Source organism: Apaloderma vittatum, unplaced genomic scaffold (assembly GCF_000703405.1).
Source record: "Apaloderma vittatum isolate BGI_N311 unplaced genomic scaffold, ASM70340v1 scaffold35991, whole genome shotgun sequence".
Classification (NCBI taxonomy): domain Eukaryota; kingdom Metazoa; phylum Chordata; class Aves; order Trogoniformes; family Trogonidae; genus Apaloderma; species Apaloderma vittatum.
The window spans coordinates 13,966-34,971 of record NW_009701413.1 but is presented as its reverse complement, the minus strand read 5'-3'; the positions used below and the strand labels follow the sequence as shown (position 1 = coordinate 34,971).

General features: G+C 35.4%; 1 protein-coding gene across 1 annotated transcript in view; it reads right to left on the bottom strand.

The window, feature by feature from the left end:
* Positions 1-21,006, bottom strand: part of FRYL (FRY-like) — a gene marked incomplete at its 3' end in the record, with an annotated part of 46,670 nt that overhangs the window by 12,721 nt on the left and 12,943 nt on the right. The window contains exons 12-30 of the mRNA XM_009879134.1: positions 20,779-20,933; positions 20,437-20,536; positions 19,286-19,454; positions 18,265-18,524; positions 17,283-17,423; positions 15,303-15,471; positions 14,020-14,104; positions 12,505-12,617; positions 10,053-10,203; positions 9,640-9,743; positions 8,931-9,116; positions 7,012-7,213; positions 6,031-6,152; positions 5,352-5,542; positions 4,913-5,007; positions 3,111-3,718; positions 2,416-2,513; positions 1,302-1,472; positions 201-341 (exon numbers count right to left, since the gene is read on the bottom strand). Of these exons, the coding sequence (XP_009877436.1) occupies positions 201-341; positions 1,302-1,472; positions 2,416-2,513; positions 3,111-3,718; positions 4,913-5,007; positions 5,352-5,542; positions 6,031-6,152; positions 7,012-7,213; positions 8,931-9,116; positions 9,640-9,743; positions 10,053-10,203; positions 12,505-12,617; positions 14,020-14,104; positions 15,303-15,471; positions 17,283-17,423; positions 18,265-18,524; positions 19,286-19,454; positions 20,437-20,536; positions 20,779-20,933 (3,261 nt within the window). The remainder of the gene's footprint in view (positions 1-200; positions 342-1,301; positions 1,473-2,415; positions 2,514-3,110; positions 3,719-4,912; positions 5,008-5,351; positions 5,543-6,030; positions 6,153-7,011; positions 7,214-8,930; positions 9,117-9,639; positions 9,744-10,052; positions 10,204-12,504; positions 12,618-14,019; positions 14,105-15,302; positions 15,472-17,282; positions 17,424-18,264; positions 18,525-19,285; positions 19,455-20,436; positions 20,537-20,778; positions 20,934-21,006) is intronic.

The following is a 21,006-nucleotide window of genomic DNA, read 5'->3' as shown; positions in this document are numbered from 1 at the left end:
AGATGTAAATCAAATTGGACAAATACATAAGCACATACTGAATGAAGCACATAGGACAAAAAATAAAACACTACAGAATCTGACTCCAAACAATTGTTTTTATATGTGAAATAAATTAATTTGCCCCAAAATTCAAGTGTAATTTCACTACCACTTTGACAATAAGCAGAAAGGCTTTTCTAGTTTTTCAGAGTACCTACCTGAACATATTTACCAATAACTTTTATGATTTCCAAATTGAACTGCTTCACTGGTGCTGTGGATAGGTCAATATGACTCAGAAGACTGTAAATGATCTGCAGCAAGGACTGTTGCATACTGGATAACCCTTTCTCTAACAGCTAAAAAAAGTTTTTAAAAATACAGAATTTAATTAGGGCCCTTATGGTAGCAAAAAGTGAAAACAAACATTATAATACAGCTAACTTCCATACGTATTAATTTTCTCCTTCAAGAAACTTGTGTTTTTCAAAGTTTTGTTTTATCTGATTTAATGCTAATATAATAGAACAATGTTCTCTGTCCTAATTAAATTTTTCCCTGAATTTTGACATGTTAGCACAGATTTAAAGTACACAAAGAAAACACTTCTCACTAAACAGAATTGTTCATACAAATTCAAAATCTCAAAGCTTAAATAAGGCAGGTAAACACAATCTGTCAAACAAAGTAAGTATATACACAGTCATTCATGACAATGTACAAATATTTTAAAAGATATTTTCATCTGTTTGAAGTGATACTTCAAGGACAAGCTCTACAAGCTTTTCACACAAAGTAGTTTTTCAAAGGTAGTTACAGTTTTCCTGCATGAACAGCTGGCAGAATCACATACTGAATTCTCTAACTTACATGATCTCTGATTATATACTACAATACTTAGAACTGAACTTCCAAATTATTTTTAAGTTGTGATAAGGACATCTTTTAAGTACATGCTTGGCTAAAAAAGATCTCTTAAAATTTGCACAAAGTATATTTTGCTAAAGGCAAGACAGTGTGTGCATTTTATGTAGTACAGAATATAAGTATCTACTACAAAACGCTGCTATGATAAAAAGGGATCTTTCATTAGAGGAATTATCATTTCAAGGTACATTTAAATTGTTGCATCCAAACTGGCAGTAGCCATCCCTTTCCTATATCCTAAACATTTTAATATTATTCTCCCTTCATGGAAGATGTGCTTTTCACCCCCCCACAAAATATTCAGAATCATGAAAAATAAGAAATTTGCAATGAATAAATGGAATGTTCATCACAGATTGTCAAGAAGAGACACATTTTTACTAAAAATTTACCTCTGCAAGATAAGTTACGAGGTTAAATGTGGCATCTGAGAAAGAGTCATGCAAGTATCTACACACTACGTTAATCCAGTTAGAACAGTCTCTGGAATAACTGTGTGTACTGTACAAACTCATCATATGAGCCAGATTGGCCAGAGTTGGTGATTTCTCCTCTGCACAAACCTGAAAAGCAAAAAGTGTATTTAATTATATTAAAAGTGACAAATTTTTAACCTAAGCATTCACTAGTCATTCCGCACCTTCCCCAGATTTCACTGCATTTTCTAATAACTGAAATCAAACTAATCCCACAAGCAACACGTACAGTTCCTGTTGAATTTTGGTATCGTGGCATCCATCCTCCAAGCTGATTGCTAACTCCTATCAGACTTACCTCAACTACTGTCCCTAGCTAGTAGCTCAACTATTTAAGGGACAGCAGTAATTTCTGGATTTGTATCATGCCATTTACTCCTTTGAGACAGCCTGCACATAGTTCTGTAACAAACATGTCACAGTCTGGGCAGCCAGAGGGCTGGGATTGCATCTCCCATGACAGAAATTTCCACTTTCTTCCTTAAAATGCAGCCTGTGAGGTCAGCACACCACCAGCCTGGCTGGAGATTGCTGGTGTGTAGCCTGTATTGCTTTAACAGACACTACAGTTCAAAAATATTCCAAGGGTAATCGTTGTGTACAAGTCATAGAAAGGACATACTACCTTTTATTCTCTGCCTACCAGTCCCAAAGGTAAGGATCACTTCTTTCTCATACTTATATTAGGAAGTGTGCTTAAAAACTAATTGAGTTCACATTCAAAATTACAAACTGAAAAATCAGACAAGTTAAGAAAAGTAACTGATATCATTAACCAGGAAATCTGTTCATCACATCTAAGTTCTATAGAATAAGCTAAATGTGTTTTTCATTGACAAAGGGGAACTTGGGGGCTGATATGAGGTCCAACTACATAAATTAGGACTGGTTCACATCTTTAAAATATGACCTTTTATAGTTATTTATGTATTACTACTAGAATCACAAAAAACTATTACATAGGAAAGCAAAAAATACAGAAACAATGCTGATATAAACTCCTGGATACTTTTCAAAGCATTTTACATACCTTTGCTATCCTGTCAGCTGTTTCTTTACAAAACTGAGTTGGATTATCAAAATGTTGGATCAGATGAGGAAGCAGGCACAAGATGTTTAGGGGAAATCCTAAACACATACATAAATACAGTTAAATGAGCCCTGAAGTTAGGATTTAATTTAATTACAGTTATGTGGTATTTAAGAACACTTACAGCATGACACATTCACACAAATATAAAAATTAAACATATACCTAAGTCTGTACATATGTAGAATGTATATAAATGCATCTGTGTCAGGTATAAACATGCACAAGATGAAAATAAAAGTCAAGACTGGGACAATTAAGCAAAACTATCATGAAACTGGACAGCTTTAGGCAGTACAGTCACATTGTTTCTAAAACGTGTAAATGTTTGAAAGTACTCATTGAGCTAGTTTACACTAAATCGTAAAGAAGTGATATACATTCTCTTAAAATTCACTTGTAAGTAGGTTTAAAGTTAATAGTCAATACATAAAGCTTACAGGGAGTATTTCTTGACAGATAATCACAGTCTATAATGTATTCCCACTGTCTGCTACCATAATATCAACAACTGCAAAAAACCCATCTAACTGAAAGGTGTTTTTTAAGGCAAATGCATAATTACTACTGATTTTGATTACATTTAATTTGATGATAAAATGTATTTTCACTACACATACATTTACTAAAGATACCTGCTAACTGAGAAGGATCCACCAAAGCATGCCTGGAAATTGTGATGAGTTTACTGAGGAGATGAACTGTCATTTCTTGCGTGGATGCTGAAGTAAAGCCTTTTAGGAAAAGCTGCTGAAGGCCTGGAAAATTATTCCATTTCAGTTTATTCTGCACCTTTTCTATCTTTTCCCGGCTCTCCGATTTATCCAGAGGCAAGTGAATAAGAAGCTTGTTGAGCAGCTTGAGAGCCAAAAGGTATTCATACTCATAATCTGACTCTAGCAACGAAGCTGCAATCCAAAAAATGGTGGCCATCAAGTTGACAGGGTCAGTAGTGGGCTGCACATCATACATCCCTCCCTCTCGCAGGGAGGAAAGGCTTCGAGTCCTGGCCAAACTTCCACCATGATTTATCCTTCCATCCATTATATCCAGTGTGTTGCTCCGCCGACGGTCGCCTCTCCGCTCGCTGATGAAATTCAGTCTCAAAGAATTACTCCTTGTATTGCTGTAGTATCCCAAACAACTGCCGCTACTAATGGGGCTTGTGCTTAGATTTATCTGTCCAGTGCTTTTCCTGTTAGCTGCATACTTGTTTCCCATTACAGAATCATGGTATGAGGTTCTAAAAAACAAAAAACCAAAATCAGTGTTACCCCTTATTCCATGCAAAATACTTTAAATAACATACACTTTAGAAAAAAAAGACGTTACACTAATCACCTATATGCACACACAGTGAATGCTCTGCTTCATCCCCAGAGTAGTTTTATAATACATGACTGTATACAGACTGTAGCATCCTGTTATCTCTGCTATTAAATCTATTTGTCGCAATCCCAGAATACCAAAATAATTACACAACAATTCAGTAAAATCTGGAAAATTAGTCTACGGCCTGTAAAATATTATCTGGAAATGAAGATCTAGCATTCCAACTTAGTTATAGATGTGATAAATGTAGAAAAATGAATGAATAAATGGAATTATTTACTTATACCTTAAACCTGTCTCAAGTATCTGACCTAGAAAAAGAAACATCTTCCATTTCTGAAATTGAATATATTACTATAAATCTTAACATTTTAAAAACTTTGCCAGAAGTCAAACAAATGAAGATGTCTGTATATGCAGGGGATTTTTTCCATTTGATAAGAAGTTATTGAACTAACTACTCAAACTGTAACAAGACAGGCAAATGACGTAGACTGTTCAATTACATTTCTCTCATATATGGACAATGAATCTGAGGCCTAAGGCAGACTAGCAGTTGCAGTAACTGAAGAAATTTACTCTGTATTAACACTGGAATAAAAGTATTTATTGCAGTACAGGAGTTTTTATCTGTGAACCTGAAATTATCTTTTGAAGATTGGTACAATTACCTTCCTTATACATATGGGGAAATATAAGACTGCAAAAAAATTAAACTATTAATTCAGATCAATAGCACATGATTAAAACCCAAAAGTGCTAAATGTATCCAGTGCCTTTATTTTTGAGAAGTTCCAGAAGAATTTACTACATTTCCGAATTGAGCCCCAAGGAACATCTTGAATATATTTTTATTTTTTTTAAATTGGACCCAAGGGGGTAAGTTGGAAAGGTAGCAGAAATCCTTTTCAGAAAATACAGATTCTTACGAGTTTTGGTTGATGAGGAATGACAAAATCATTTAAAAAGTAAGCAAATTTGCTCTAAAGACACAACTATTCTGCAAAGACAAGAAGAAATTATTTCATTACATTTCTAATTCAGATCTTTAATAATGCAAATGTCTAAAAAAGTGTAACATAGCTTGGCTAATAAAAGAACTTACTGAGAAAGGGCAGAAAGCAAATCATAATGCTTCATGGTTTCAGCCAATGTATCAATTGCAGATTCTAAGGTCAGAAGAAGTTCTATGACAAAACCCTGGGGAAAGCCACAGGTCATTATAAATTATGCAATGTGCACAAGGAGGATGACAGAAAAAGATCAACTGAGAAGTGATATAAAAATATATAATCAGTATCAGTAACAAATTTATTATTTCATGCTTTATTTAGAACACAATCCTGATGAAACAGGATCATTTAATTAAATGAAAATTCAGAGTCACGATTAAAACTGTTTTGATATCTGAAATATCTTTAAAAATAAAAAGAATCTGAATTTAAAAAACGCTTTTAAATTTTACTGTAATTAAAATAATAATTCAAGTATGTCCTTTAGGCAGACTTATCTCTTTAATAAAGTGGGGGGAAAATTTCAAATACCTGAGCTTCTTCTCCTGCATCTCCAACAGTTTCTACAAGTCTGGAGAGAACATCGGAAAGTGTAGATGCAGTAAGAGGCTGCTTCAGAGCCCTGAAGATCTGAAAGGACCTCCCAGCATAATGTCGAGAGGAACATGAAAGCGCAGTTTGCAAAGCAACTTCACTGAGACGGCGTTCCAACTGAAATCCTCCTATAAAAGCAAATAAATGCTCAAACAATACATTACTTCATTTAAAAAAAAAAACCAAAAAAACCACCAAACCACACTTGAATTTAATGAAGAGTAAATCACCAAAGCCATTCCTAACTTTAAAATACTCTCACTTTCTAAATTTTTCTCAAGAAGTATTACTCTTAAAAATCTTTCCAGGCATGTAAGCTTGTGTTCCATAACACTTCACTGGAAAGGCTTGTAGAGAATACAACATTTGATTTGAATATTAATTGTCCATAGTAATTGACAAGACATTTTATCTAATTCCTAAATGATGGTATCTAAACATGTCTTAATAGAAACAAGAAGTGTGCAATACACAAGAAAAACCTATTAATCAGAAGCAGCAATCGATCACCTAGAGTCATTTTATAGATAAACTATAAATTTACAGGTATTTCAAAAAATTCATTTAGTTTGCAGATTTGGACATTCTATCATGCATATACTGTTTTCTAACATACCTGAGCTAGATTGTTTAAATATAGATACCACATGCTTTAAAAACACAGTTAATTGTTCAGCACTCTTTATATTAGGGTTCCTGGCTGAAACATCTTCATGATTCCAAAGTGGGCCTCTTTTCCTAAAAATATAAAAATAAAGAGAATATAATGCATACCCTTTGTCATTAGTATTCTTTAAATGTTATTTTAAATTTAAGGTTAACTGCAAAAGAATCTACTATTTACCACATAAAAGAAACCATTTAAAACTGCAAACACAAACTGAAAAAAGCTTCCCAACTGTCCAATACTATACAACAATATACAAGAAGTTAAGACAAGCTGAAAAGAAATATATATGATCCAACTGAAATAACAGCATAAGTTTAGGAAGAGATATTCTCTGTTAGATTAATATTTAGTTACCTAACAAAGAACTAGTACAACTAACACCATTACACACTTCTTACTATTCTAAATCTAGGCTGATACAAAGCATAAGTAAAAAAATGCTTTTGAGAAATTGGCAGGAATTCAGATTTACACACTCTTGAAAGCTTTATATAAGCTACTGTACAAACCGCACAAGTGTCGATGGTTTTAGATGCTCTTTGCCACAAATTCTTGGTAATCCATACCTTAGGTAATCCATATACTCCACACAAATCCTGCAGGTCTCTAATCATCTTTATGTGTTAAACCCTAGTCCTTTAGACGGAAAAGGGAATTCTATAAAGTGTGGCAGGCAAACATAACAGACCTGCTAGAACACGGCAAAAGATTTTTAAACACTCAGGACATGAAAAGGTGGCCAAAATTATCTGAAATTGCTGGAAAGCTGGAGTTGCTCTTAGGCTGTATCACAAAAACACTTCAGGACTAAACTCTCTCTTACTGGTGATAAGAGAGACAAAACTAGACAATGTGATGCTAAATAGTAAGGGTTTTGCCATATTTCCACAAAACACATCTTGACAAAAACGAGAACTGAAATCTTACCTTGAGGTAATAAATTCTATTAGAGTTTTCACTTTTTCGTCCTGTTCTACAGAAATGTCAACCTCATTGAGGATTGTGGTGTGCAGATGAGAAATGCCAGCGCTTGTATTTCCTAAACTGATGCTAGAAGAGGTAGAACTTGAACTAAGCCCTGAGTCTGTCATTGGGGAGGGCTGGTAATCAGGTATAAAATCATGAACACCTGCTGAAATACAAACAAGATGATTATGCACTTGGAAGTTGACAGTTAACATTAAATATATAAAAAGAAAAAAAAAGCCTTCTAAAAAATCCGTAATTTAGCAAACGTAATGAGAATATTTTAGCGGATGCAATAATTTCAACACAATCAACAAGTCTGATAAGCAAAGTCTTCACATGTCTGGACCCTTAATAAGGAACTGCTGGATCCCTTTTTAAAACCACTGTATTATATTTGATTTTGTACTGGTAATACAACAGCTCATTGGTTTCCGAGGCATCTCATCTTAATAAGTTGAGACAAATGGTTTAAGCTACTTAGATGGACTAGAGGAATTTTCGAGGTCCCTTCCAACCCCTAACATTCTGTGATTCTGTGATACTTCCTCATAATGCACAGATAATTTTTTTTGCTTAAAACTCAATCTCAGTGCAACTGACAGCACTTTATACCAGCAAACACTAAGCATTTGCTAGAGCATTGACTCCAAGCAGAGCCCCTCTGAGTGTACAAAATTTCCCTGAAGTTAGCTTAATCTTGCTGAGGTAAGATTATTTTCTTCATGTAAAGAATCACAATTGCAATAACTCCTCACATTACGTCTCTATCTATCTATGAGATGCTGGGAGAAAGTAAACTGGCAAGGAAAAACGGGTTGCAAACCTCTGACTATAGCAACTGTAGACAAGCTCGACCAGTAATTTTTATTCTACAGAGCCACAGAGTTTGGACTGGAGTATTGGCTGGTTCAAGTAAAATGTCCCATCAGCTTGCCTGACCTTGTGCTAGGTATGTATACCTGGAATCACCTTATTTTAATCAGCAGCTGGAAATGTTTGATGTTGATTTTATTCTAGTTTCCATCAGACATTTTTGTTTTAATAATAGCAAAATATTGTGTCATGCTTAGACAGTTTTATCCAAAACTGTAAAGATTAAGAATCAAATGGTTTGTATCATATTGTTGTATCAGTGAAGTTCTGCAAATAGGGTTACATAAAGGAATCCTTTCACTATGCTCACTTTTTAATTCCTCATTGCTATGAATATCAAGTTCACAAAACAGATTAATATTTTTGATTAGTGACAAAACCACTTCTACTGTGAACAAAACAGAACATACATTGTATAGCAATATGCTGCCACCTGCTGAGGTAACATGAAATATTAGATTTCAAAACAATGAACTATTGCACATTTCTTTTAAAACTACAGTAGGCTCACATCATCAAAATATTCCTGTCAGAGATATGTAGAAAATATATAGTTTCCTGTATGAGCAAAACACTGTAAAGTTAAGGTGAACATTAAAAGGTAATATATGAAAAGATTATTCTGATGGCCTATTGAACAACGCAATGACAGCTGACAAAAGTCACAATTCCTAAGTTGCTATAAAAAAGTAAGACATGTATCTTCTTGAGTTTTATTTTCAAGGGCATCATAAAAACTGCTGTATTCCAGATGCAAAACTTACGAGCTCCTTTTGTGATTGCCACTGTTACTTAATCATTCAGTTGTGCTCCCTACTCTGATGACTGGGCACAAAGTGCTAATGTGAATTCTATTCATTTTGACTTAATTCAAGAAGAACTACATATAAGTGCCAATGGCTCAGGAAAATATTACAAATAACAGAAATTTGAATAATGCTGGGAAGAAAAGAAAACTTTCCATGTTCTTTTAGTGACCAACACTTAACGAATCTAGAGCATACCTGTGAAAGTATAATCTAAATGGGTAGTTTGCTTGACAGTGAGCACCCTGGCCTCATTGAACTCTCTGTTTCTGAGTAGGACAGAAGCAACAGACTGGGTGTTACTGCCAGATCCCATCGCTATCAGTAGATGCAAAAGCAGTCGTTTACAATGCTCATACACTTCAGGGTGACAGTGGTCAAAGCCTAATGCAAAAGGAAAATGGAAAAGATTTATTACATTAAAAAGGCACACTACTTAAAAATAAGCAGTATTCAAACTGATACATTATAATTCATGTATCATCCACTAAATGGTTTTTTTTGTGCTTCAGAAATGAAACAAAAGCATACAATTTAACAAATATTAATATATCCTCTTGTTTCTCACACAGCAGTAAGAATTTTTTTCTGTGCTCTATACAAAAATCACTACACCAAAAAAACAGAAAAGAAAAAAATTTGTTTCTTCATGTGTTTTCTACGAGGAGAAAGAGGTAAAAGTGGCTCTAACAGGAAGTTCTTTCAAACAACTCCAATAAACTCTTAATTATATTCACGTTAATCAAGCTGAAAGATATTTAGTTGAATTTTTAAAAATATTGTCAATATTAACAAATTAATGAGATTTCAATACAGTTGCAAATATTAATTAAATGCAGAAAGAAGAGCTATGTAAATGGCTACCACTCCCAAGTCACTTGGCATATTTCTGTAGGGATTTAGTTACCTATAAAAATTGCATGAAGCAAAAGATGCAAATATCCTCCCCATTCCACCTTTACACTGTGGTCAACTATCAAGTCAGTCAGAAGGATCACTGCTATGTTGCATCTAAAAACAAACAAACAAAAGTATTAGAAGAATGTAATACAAACTTTACAAAGAGCTACAAACATCTTAATACACTACTAACCACTATTCTTTCTTAAGCTTATAAACATCCACAAAGTTGTATTATATGGGAAAAGATGAATACTCATAATCAAGATAGAGAAACATTAGTCCTCTAAATTAAAAGGTTGAAAAATCTTAAACTGTTTGACTTGTAAATAAAACCACAGATAACAAATTTACAATCTACTGTCTTTAAGTCTACTTTTAGTTTGTTATCCTTAAATATAGCATTGTTAAAACAGTTACCTATGAAGAGACATGCCCGGAGGAGAAGTTTCAGGCAAGTAATCAACCAACGGTGACCAGCAACCTCCACTGGGTGGAAAAGGTAGAGGCTCTCCTTGATTGTGCTCCATCACTTTCAACCGCCAGTTTGAATACAGAGGCATTGAATCACCTAATACCATAGATAATTAAACCAGGAAAAAAAAAATCATATGCTTCTGTCTTACATAGTCTTCTAAAGAAATATTTTTAAATTCTTGAAAAAGCTAAAATCTAGGAGGGGGGAAGAAGGAAACAGCTGTAGACAGTAGCAGCTGGACAGTTTAAGGATAAGCATAAGGATGATTCCACAGAAGCCACACACATCACAGAGTAAGATTTTCTTGAATAGGTTCATAAAAATGGTGGATGCATGTAGGGAACATGGATGCGCAGAAGAAAAGGTAAAGGGAATTAAGGCTGGGTCCACATTTCATTGCAGCTCCAGGAACTGTTTTTCAAGAGCACCTCTTTATAGGTCTCGACAGCAAAAATCCACCAGCTCTCCATGTTAGAAAATGCTGGCTTGATATATGGGGTAACTCAGAACTTGTCAATTTTACAACAGCATAGCCCAATCCTATCTGCTTGACTTGCTGAGAAAATCAGCAAATTTGTCAAGAAAACACAGCTTTCTATTAAGTAAGCTTCAGAAGTGAAAGAAACACATCATCTATCTGGTATGAGAATATACTGTGTTATATATCCAAAACATTTTTTTTTGTTTTCAAATGAGATGTCTTGGACTTCAAAATAATCAGTTAAGGCTAGAAACATCTTCAGGGTTGCCTCAACAGTTTAGTGTTTTGGTGATTCTACCAGTTGTCCTTCTGTAAGTACAGCTGCAGAAATTTCCTAAATTCACGCACGTATCAGCTCATTATCACCTTCTTGACTGGAGGTGACCAACTTCTTACTGATGGAACATGTTAATTATCAACCACTCCAGGATACTCAGTGTTGCTACTACAGTTAGCAAACAAAAATGAAAATGCCCACAACTACAATACTGGCCATCACCCATCCAAGCAGTTATAAACACAGTAGCTGCCCAGAAGGTCCACCAACCTGTTACTGACCCAAAGTTTAGCAGATCTGCACCAGTCCACTCAGCCCTTACAACAAGCTCTGCAGAGGACAGCACGTTCCACTTACTTGAAAGAGGAGATATGGGCCACATAATTCACCCTAACCTCTGTGCTCTGCACAGAATCGGTCATAAAGGAGTGCAGATGGAGATCCTAACACACTCTGCTGCTTCAATCCAGCACGGGACACGCTAGGTTCCATACTGACGTCCAAGGCTCAAAATGCAGAAATTTACATCCTTTTGTTCAGCAGCATAAGAAAGTAAGGGAAAGGCAGTGCTGTACCACACCCAAACAACTTAACTGGTAGCCAAATCAACTGTCAATAAAAAATAAAGTGAAACCTAAGAATATAGTTTGTGGGAGCACTATAGTGATCTGGATCGGACTGAAATGTATCTGATAACCCCATGCAGGGTTAAAGTACAAAGTAATTTTAATTACTAACAGCTTGCCAGCTGAAACGAGTTTCAAAGGAGTACTCTGACAAAGCACACAGAACCCACTAATGTAATGCATCATTTACTGTCTGACCACTGTCCTCATTTTTGCCCGATTACACGACCCGTTTAGCTTTCCCTAGCACTGTCATGAAGATTTTTGTATGCGATGATTTAGGCACTGGTAAAAAAGTAGCCACATTTAATAAGCCTCCATTAAAGAAAAGTCTCCAAAAGTATATGGAGTTTCAGGAGAAATTTCCACCCTCTCTCTGTACCTCCACACCTCAGAAAAAAAAAACAGACCACAGATCACAGAAAAATAACCCCAAAACTGATTTTCAAAAGAAGCTTGAAAATTAGAATTACATAAGATCCTTTTTCCTTGCTACATTTTTCTTTGATATGGCTTTTCAGAAAGTTGCGTGCCCTTTTTTCCTAAACGTGCCATGAACTGCTATTATTTAAAAGCACAATGAATTTTAATTTTCTAACTTCTTTTTTTATTTCTTTTCCATCACCTTTTCCTCATTTATCTCATCTTCCTCCTGCTAATCTCTCTCTTGTTACTTCTGCTTATCTATCCATCTTTGGTGCTGGTACTGGCAAAGAAAACGGAGTAAAACTGCTTCTTTCGGGAAGATGTTCACAGCTCGTTCCAGAGGGCAAGGGAAGGAAAGAAAGTGTACTGTCTTTCCTTGCACATTATAATGTAATATAAAATGTATGCTGGACTTCAATGGCAGTACTAAGATTGAGGAATGTAAGAACAGATTTTTTTAACACGTTCATACAAAACCCACTGCTAATGCCTATTTCCTCACATTCCACAACCTTCAGCAACAGTATTAACTTGGGAAAATTTTGGTTTCCATCCCTAGAAGTATTTTTAAATAAAAATATTACTTTTTTCCTCTTCATAAGAACCTCCAGAGCTGCTGCTGTAGCGAGACTCTAGTCTGTGGTGCTGGCGGTTTAAGTTACTGTTCAACCCACTGTAGATGTCTAGGTGTGCATAACTGTAGGAACAAACGAAACAGTATTAGTAACTGACATTCTCTGACAAAAATTGATCAGGATCTCTTAGTAAAACTGTATTTCAACAAAATTGTTATGCAAAAATATACTCTTAAAAGGACAACGAATAGGATGCCAAAGCATCTCAGCTGTAAAAGACACATCTCTGGTAGCAATGCTTGATAAAGGGATTCAAGGAGATAATCCACTGTTCTCATTAACATTTAAGTACATTTTAGTATTTGTTACTGTTATAAGTAAGTAAGCTCTTCTCACTCTTGTGCAAAATAATGAAATCCCTATTTGTTCTGGCACAGACATATATATATATATACACACAGACAGCGAGTCCAAAATCCTGCCTCACTGATCTGATAAAGAAATCAGAGATATGAGAGTACTAGAAGTACATTTCCAAGCTGTTTCTACATAAGTTTCTATAATTTTTCCCTCTTGGCAAGCCCAAGAGGTACACAGTATATCCTATCAAAAAGCATATACCCTGGGGAGTTGTTAGACGACCCTACACATACGCCAAAAACTCGCAGAGACTTTCAAAACTGCCTTTATAACTTAAGTTATTCAGCTCCAGCCCCCCAGAGCAGCCAAATACTTGGCTGTACCTTGCTAAGCTGAATTCTGAATGACACCTCAGATTCCACCTCAAGATTCTTCTGTGATTTATTTTCACACAGCCCCCACGCCTCCCAATTTAACTGAAGCACTGAGGTGGTCTCTATCAACAAATATCAATATATTTACTAATCTAACTATTGACATAATTATCCTAGGGAAGAAAAAAAAGTGTCCTACTGGTAAATTATATTGGAAATATAATTACCAAGGCTTTCAAACAAGTTGTCACAAAAGCTGGTTTGAGAATTTACCACATAGTAGCTACTCTAGGCTAACAGCACATGTGCACTTCATCTGTGCACACTTTTTCTCATGCTAATTACAGAATCCCTACTCTCATTTCACTTTAAGGTTAGCTATCTCTTATTTAACACAAAACGAGAGTATGCCCACAGTCAGTTACTGCTGAGTTCTGACTCCCCACCCTGGCTAAGTCTATGCCACCCATACACCGGTACCATCGTCTGGTAAATTTCTCCACCTGCATGTCCACCTACAGTATAATAACAATATAGCTACAGCAAGACAAAGTCTGACCTTGAAAGGTCCCTTGATTTATTCAGTTCACAGGGTTTTGAGTTCAAATTAGAATTGAGGCTGCTACTGTTAATCCCAATCAGTATTCCAGTTCTGCTGCTTAAAACTTATTACAGTCACTTATTTCCTGCAATGTAGACATACCTGGAGCCATTGAGATACAAGTATTTCTAGTACCTAGAAGGAATTCCTGTAATTTAACTAATAACTGTGGTTTGACAAGATACTTACTTCTCTTCAATATTGTCTTTTATATGTTTACTCTCAGGGTTGCCATCTGTGGGAGCTACCATTGTATTGCTACTAGAAGTGGTACCTAGAATTATGGAAAAAGATTGCTCAATACAAAAGAATAGTGGTCTTAAGCGTTACACAATGACCTAATAAGTCACTTGTCTATGCCAAGAGCCCTACTGGCTGGCACAAATATAAACTGAGCCATAGAAACTATTTTCATATGCAAGAAAAAAATGTTTAGACTAACACGTTCTGAGCTGCTACCATGACTTCATTAATGGGAAAAAAAATCCATTCCAGGAATCTGAGTTCTCAATGTGAGTGAAGTAGAAAGTCTTGGATTTGAAGCAGGATCTAGAGACCTACTTCTTTCTTTCCTGTACGCTACACCTCAGTCATCTGTAACACACAGTCGGACTTTGGTACAGTTAGTTCAAACCACAAACAGATTAAGGACTACAACCTAATGGCCTGCAGTGAAGCTTATACCAATTTCTTTCTAAGAGAAACTTGCAAGCGTGACACAGAATAATTACCAGTCAGAAATAATTTTGCACCCTCCCCATAGGCTTTGCTACTCTCATTTACAACTAAATGCAAAAGCCTCCTATTTTTTTTTTCGTACTTTTTAAATACTTTCACGAAGAAGTGGCCATGCATTCATCTTGTGATACCCTCCCAACCATGCCTTTTGTGGCTCACTTTGAAAGATGCTTCACCAAAACCAGACTGCTTTTCCCCACATTTCTCATCATATTTTTTGTATTGAAGCATGAGATAGACACTTCTTATATTTTCAGTGGCTTTTTTTTTTTGATGATTGCTCCGTTGTTAATTATTTCTAAATGAATTCCCCTGAGTAAGTGTACTTAAATCCTCTGGAATGTATTCCTGTGGATACAGCTTGTGTCTATTACAGGACTTAAAATATAACAACTTACATGGATTTAAAGTTACATACATTTTCCCAGTTGTTTGACTAAATCACCATAGAAGTGGTATAGTGAGAGTAAACTCCGCAGGACCTGAACACAAAGTCTAACACATATTACTACAAACTTGTTCCTTGTGAACTTAGCAGACGTTCTTTAATAAGGACTCTGGGTAGACAAAAAACTGCAGATTTTGTAAAACAAACTTTGTGCCTTAATTTATTTTTAGAAACAGAACATTGTGCTCCTGTTGAATATTCAGAGATAAACTTCAATGCTCCAACTGATTGATAACAGCATGTTTGTCACTGACAATAATAAAAGCTTAAGTTAATAAATTCTCACCTGAAGTGACTGAGGGGATTTTGTAACTGGAAGTAATGCGGTAATATGGTGGATTATCCATATGGGTGACTCCTGAACTGACAGGATCTGTAAGCTGAAGTTCACTCACCAGCTCTTCTAGGAGTTGCATTGTTTTATCTCTACCCAAATAAACAATAACTTTCTTTACCTGCCATCAAAAAAAGTATGTGTATATAAAATAGCATGTACAGAAATAATATTCTTCTTACAATGAGACTTGATTTTTAAAAAAAAGGAAAATAAGAGAACTGAATGCTGCAACTTGTTAGAAATAGTATCTACCTGCAGTAAAAGTGAGGATATTTGAAACTTACTCTAGTTTTTAAGGCAAACAAAATTGCTTTCACAGATGTCAATAGCAGCAAGCATCAGAAATGTACCACTAAAGTAAGAAAGTCTTCTGAGTTCAATGACAGTTATTTAACACGCAAAAGATTTTCTTAAAAGGGTTTTAGCAACATCTGAGATCAACATTATAATGAATGTATTCTGATGCAATTTCTTTTTTGGTATTTCACACCTGTGTTCTACACTACTTCTCTTCCAGCATGTATCCTATTTTTCCTCACGCTGTTCTGCAGTGCTCTCACATATATGTTGACACACACACAAATCTGGTTTTGAGAATGCTTGCGACGGGCTTTTGTTGTTTTAGTACTTGGTCACACGGGAGTAATCATACTGCCCCCACATGGCATGACAGGTACTTTACTATATTATCTGTCGCCTTTTTAGGACTATCCTAAATTATAGCATGGGAAAAAACATTTAACTCCTGAAATGCTCAAGGCCTTCATATGCTCTGATAAGAATAAACACCTAACTATAGTACTATTCTACCAAGCATATAGCAATTCAGGATTCTCCACTACATCACTTCTTTATGCCTTCACTACTTCAGCAAAATAATCCTGGTCACTGCTGAGCAGCAGCAGGTTGCTGCTAGTCAGTGATGACACTAGAAGCCAGTAAATTTATATTTTTTCTTTTGACATTTTCTCAGGTAATTACTGCCTAATGATTTATCTCCATCATTTTGAGAGAACTCCAAGATGAACGGTAAGCAAGTGAGCCAGGGCATCTGACTCTTGGAATTACATTGACACCTTATTCAAACCAACACACAGACTTTTGGCTGCAACACTAACCCAGATTTCCTGATTTGTAATGAAAAATATTGCAAATCAATGAAGAACTTAAGCGACCCTTAATAAGAACTTAATAATATCATAGGTCCTGATAGTTTACTTCATATCTAGGTTTTTTGACCATTAGCATAACCTGTAATGTTTTTCTAATGAAACTACTACTTATGGAACTATCTCAATTCTTCCTAATGAACAAAGACCAACTGCTGTCGTAGATTTGCATTTTCCGACCAAAAGGAGGAGTTCAGTGACTGCTCCTAATAAAAATAATGTAAATCTATCAAAATCCTAAATTCCCATTTTACGAGAAAGCAGCAAAAAAAATGCTAAGACAGATGCAGACATTTTAGTAAGTCTTTTTCATTTTTTAGGATTTACTCGCTAAATAAGGTCTATGGTCTATCTAGTATGCTCTGAATTTTGACAACTCATAACTGGCAAGACGGCTACTGGACTGTTTCAGGACCTACCACCCCGAGTAAACTGCAAGAGTCAGTAAAGTTGTCTTAAGCAAGCCTCAGCTACCTTTAACGTGCTGTATCCCTCCTGGTTTATCTCCTTTCTCAAGCCCATTGCATGAATACTGGGTTTAACCAAAACTGATACTGAAATTTTGACAGAGATCTCCAAAGTGACTCAAAAAATAGAACTGAATTTGATTTGTTCATAGCATTTAGTGGTCATAATGGGTTGGAGATTTGGATAGTAGAAATCCTACTTTGTATTTTTTGTTTAGTCATCTTTGCTGCCAGACACATAATTAATTTTTAAAAGATCAATAGCACTGAGGAGAGACGCATCATATACTCACATAAGGCAAAAGGCTGGGTTCACTGTTCACTCCACAGATACTGATCAAGAAGTGCAAAATTATTTTCAGATTCTTTGGCCAGCTGTCTGCCAAAGTAGTCCAGACATTTTCTATCTCTAACAAAGCCACTTCATCACCATACTAGAAAACAAAAACAAAACTAGAAAACATTATATTTGAAAGTGATCTGTATTAACCAAGTGGGACAGGCTTTAGAAAACAGACACATAAATCTCATAAGAGGCTGTTGCCTATTTAACATTCCAGAATGAAGCTTTCACATACGTTCACTTCTATAAGCACATTCTGGAAATAACTATTTTCTTATATAGCTATAAATACATAACAATATATTTGAAAGCATTTATACATATTATATGTTTTATATAATATATACTTTTATACATAAGTATAGAAATATTTATTTAAAAAAATTAAGAAAAACTATCTAAATTTAGCAGAGACCCATTCTCCCAGTTGCTGACAGTCTTGAATAAAATTTTGCTGACCATAGGCTGCTAAGAGTTTTTAATATGTAGCTTAAAACGTGATCTCTTATCAGTAGGATTCAAAGACAGTAAGAATTGGCAGGAGCACTGCATGTAACCAATACTTTTTCTCTGTGGAAGCAGCTGTCACTGGAAGGAAGAGGGTCTGCAGACTCTGGCAATAAGATCGCTTCCAGAACTCCACTTTGAGATCCCAGGTATACAGGTGGCTTGGCATTATCTACATTGGAAAACAACAGCTCTCTGCTGCTACTGTATGTAACAATTACTATAACATTTATATTAGATATTATGTATTTCTCCTAATACCTCAAAACAGTATGGTGTAGTTTGGGTATACATAATCAACTCAGGAAATATAAACAATAACTCTATGAAGTCTGGTAACACAGTATCTCTGAACAGTATTTTCTCACACCGTAAACACAAGAATCCACTGAAACAAAACAAAGAGCTTAACTAACTAGTTTTACCTTTGCAGTCATATACATCAGGTTGTTCAGAACCATAGCTGTAGCCTGAGGTGACCCCCAGCCTTCTCCTCGTAGCCATCGTCTACTGTTCACCATTATTTCTCTGTCTTTCAAAGAATCTTCTTCATCTTCGTCTTGCCGACGAATGGTTGGCAAAGGTTTCAAGTCCACCAACTCAATATTGTTCATCCATGGCAGCAGGTAATGCAGCATCACCTGTCTCCCAGCGGGGTGGGCTGTTTGGATTCTCTGACTGACTTCTGTCATTCGAAAGTTAAACACACACATGAACCGCAATCAATAACGACAGTCGTTCTGCTAACCACAACAACAATCACGAACCCAGTGGACCATACTGATATAAAGTAATGCTGATATAGACATAATTCTTTTTTTGTTTGGCTGACTAGAACCATTTCAAAATGATAAAGTTCACAGCCTGCAGCAGAGCTAACAGAAGACACTGCTGACAAATAGTCCACTGAAGAAATCATAGCAATATATGCACACATATATACCTCTAACTGGAGGAGCGAACTGAAAAGCTAGAGCATCTAAAAATGTACCAATTCTGGTAAAAGAGCACTTAAATTTTTTATTCTTCATGTTAGTCCTAGTAGGTTTTTTATAATTGATGAGAGAGGTTGTTATTCTGCAATTGTTTAAAACTGCTTTGGAAAAAAATTTTTAAGGAAACTACAGTAAATAAGAAAACATTAGAAGGAATAATAGAAGAACAATTTTTAAAACCAGTTGCAAATTATTCCTCTAACACGATTTTTCATGGCTATTAGAAAGCCAATAAAAGTATCTTTGATTTGTGCTGTTTCCTCTTGAATATATTTCAAATATCAATAAACAAAAATTGCCACTTAGTAAATTTCATTTTCTCCATTAAATGATTGTTATCTTGTTGTCCTGCTTTTAGTGAATTATATATAAATTCATTATTGAAATATAAGAATTACATATTTTATACAATGCTTTTGACTTGATGACGTTTTTTGTTTTAAAACCATACCTGAGAAGATAGCAAGTGTTAGTTCAGGATAAGTCCTTGCTAATTCTTCTGACAGTTGATAATAGGACACAGAATACAGATGTGGTAAAGGAGAAGGCTGACCCAAAATCCCATCCGTCCTCTGAACCTCCAGTTTGTGAGCGTAACGGAACATCTTTGGTTCCAAGATCTACAACAATAATGTTTAGAATCTGAAGCTAAGTGTAGAGCTACAACAGAAATTTTTATATAAAATCACCCTTTAAATTCCTGTATCTAGTCTTATTTACTGTTTTGTATGTCCATACACTTACAGTATTCACCAACACTTGGGTAATATCATAGACTAGCCTAGGCTCACTCGATGAGTTTCCAGCACTAAATTTCAGAAATCTGCTTTCACAAAATACCATTAAATACACATTTCTCTAACTATTGAATACTTGTATTTCCAAACAATACAAATTTCTGCTTATTTATGAGACATGGATTGGAGCAGAGATGCAGCAGGAGGCTAAAGCAGTTTGATACTTTAAAAGTCAGTTTTGGCTGATATTAAGTGGTGTCATGAAGAAAAAAGATGGGGCTGAAAGGAAGGGGGTGTGGCTTCAGTAATTTAACTGACAACAAAAAACCTTCACCTCCACGACTTGTGGTCTGAGCCACATGCAACATAGATTTATTTATTTTTAAACAATAATTCTGCCTATAAAATTAAGCTTATCCATAAATGACCTCGGAAAGAATACACAAAAGCAAATCAAATGGCTAACAAGATTTTCACTATCATCTCTCCAGACAGATAGATGAAAAAAAAAGCTTGGTATTAATGCAAAATTCAGAAATCTGCCTGCTACCCTAGTAGACAAAGTAAAGGGACAGGAAGCAATAGGCTTCTCTCCGAGGTGCTTTTGGACAAATGGAGCTATATACCACTGTGTTTCAGGGCCAAACCAGAAGAATCTTGCTCTATGTTGGGCTTCTTGAAAAAGCAGGTATTAGGAAAATACAAGTCCAGAGTTCTTTGTTCATGAAAACAGACATGCTTCCACTGAAGTCAATTTGTGCCAGGTAAGGATCTCGCCTAACTATGGGAAAATGAAATAATAACAGAAGTATATGTGTTTTTTAAAAGAAAAAAAAAGTAAATTAATCAAAATTAGCTTTCAAACCTGTAATAGTTGCATAGCAACTTCATAGATAGCCCTAGTAGAATCAGCTGCTTTAAACAGTATCAGATTCAGGAGGGTCACTGTATCACACTGGTAATCCCTAGGGAAAAATTGCAAGTGTGAAATAAGTAAAATTACATTTGGCTTTTTAAAATTTTAATTTATCAAAGTTTAATTTACAGAAGATATGGTATAGGATAACATAACATTTCTGAAAAGTTTCTGTAGTAATGCATACACACAAACAGGAGGGATCTCTCTTTGGGCGAGGAAAAAAGCCAGATCTACATGAAAGCACTCTTTGAAAATGAAAGTTTAAAGTTTTGAAAAACGCTGTAATACCTGTTTTGGAACACACTGGCTATAGCTTTAAAGCAGCCAGCTGCCACCCGCTTGGAACCTGTGTAACACCGGTCTACGGCCCAGTACATGAGGTTACTCTGGTCAGGGTTGAGTTCCAAGAGCAGCATGACTGCCTCGCAGCCTAGCTGGTGAACCTGTACTCCAGAGAAGAACCAATATAAATTTATAAATAATACAGGGAAAAAAGAGATCAATTTACAAACATGG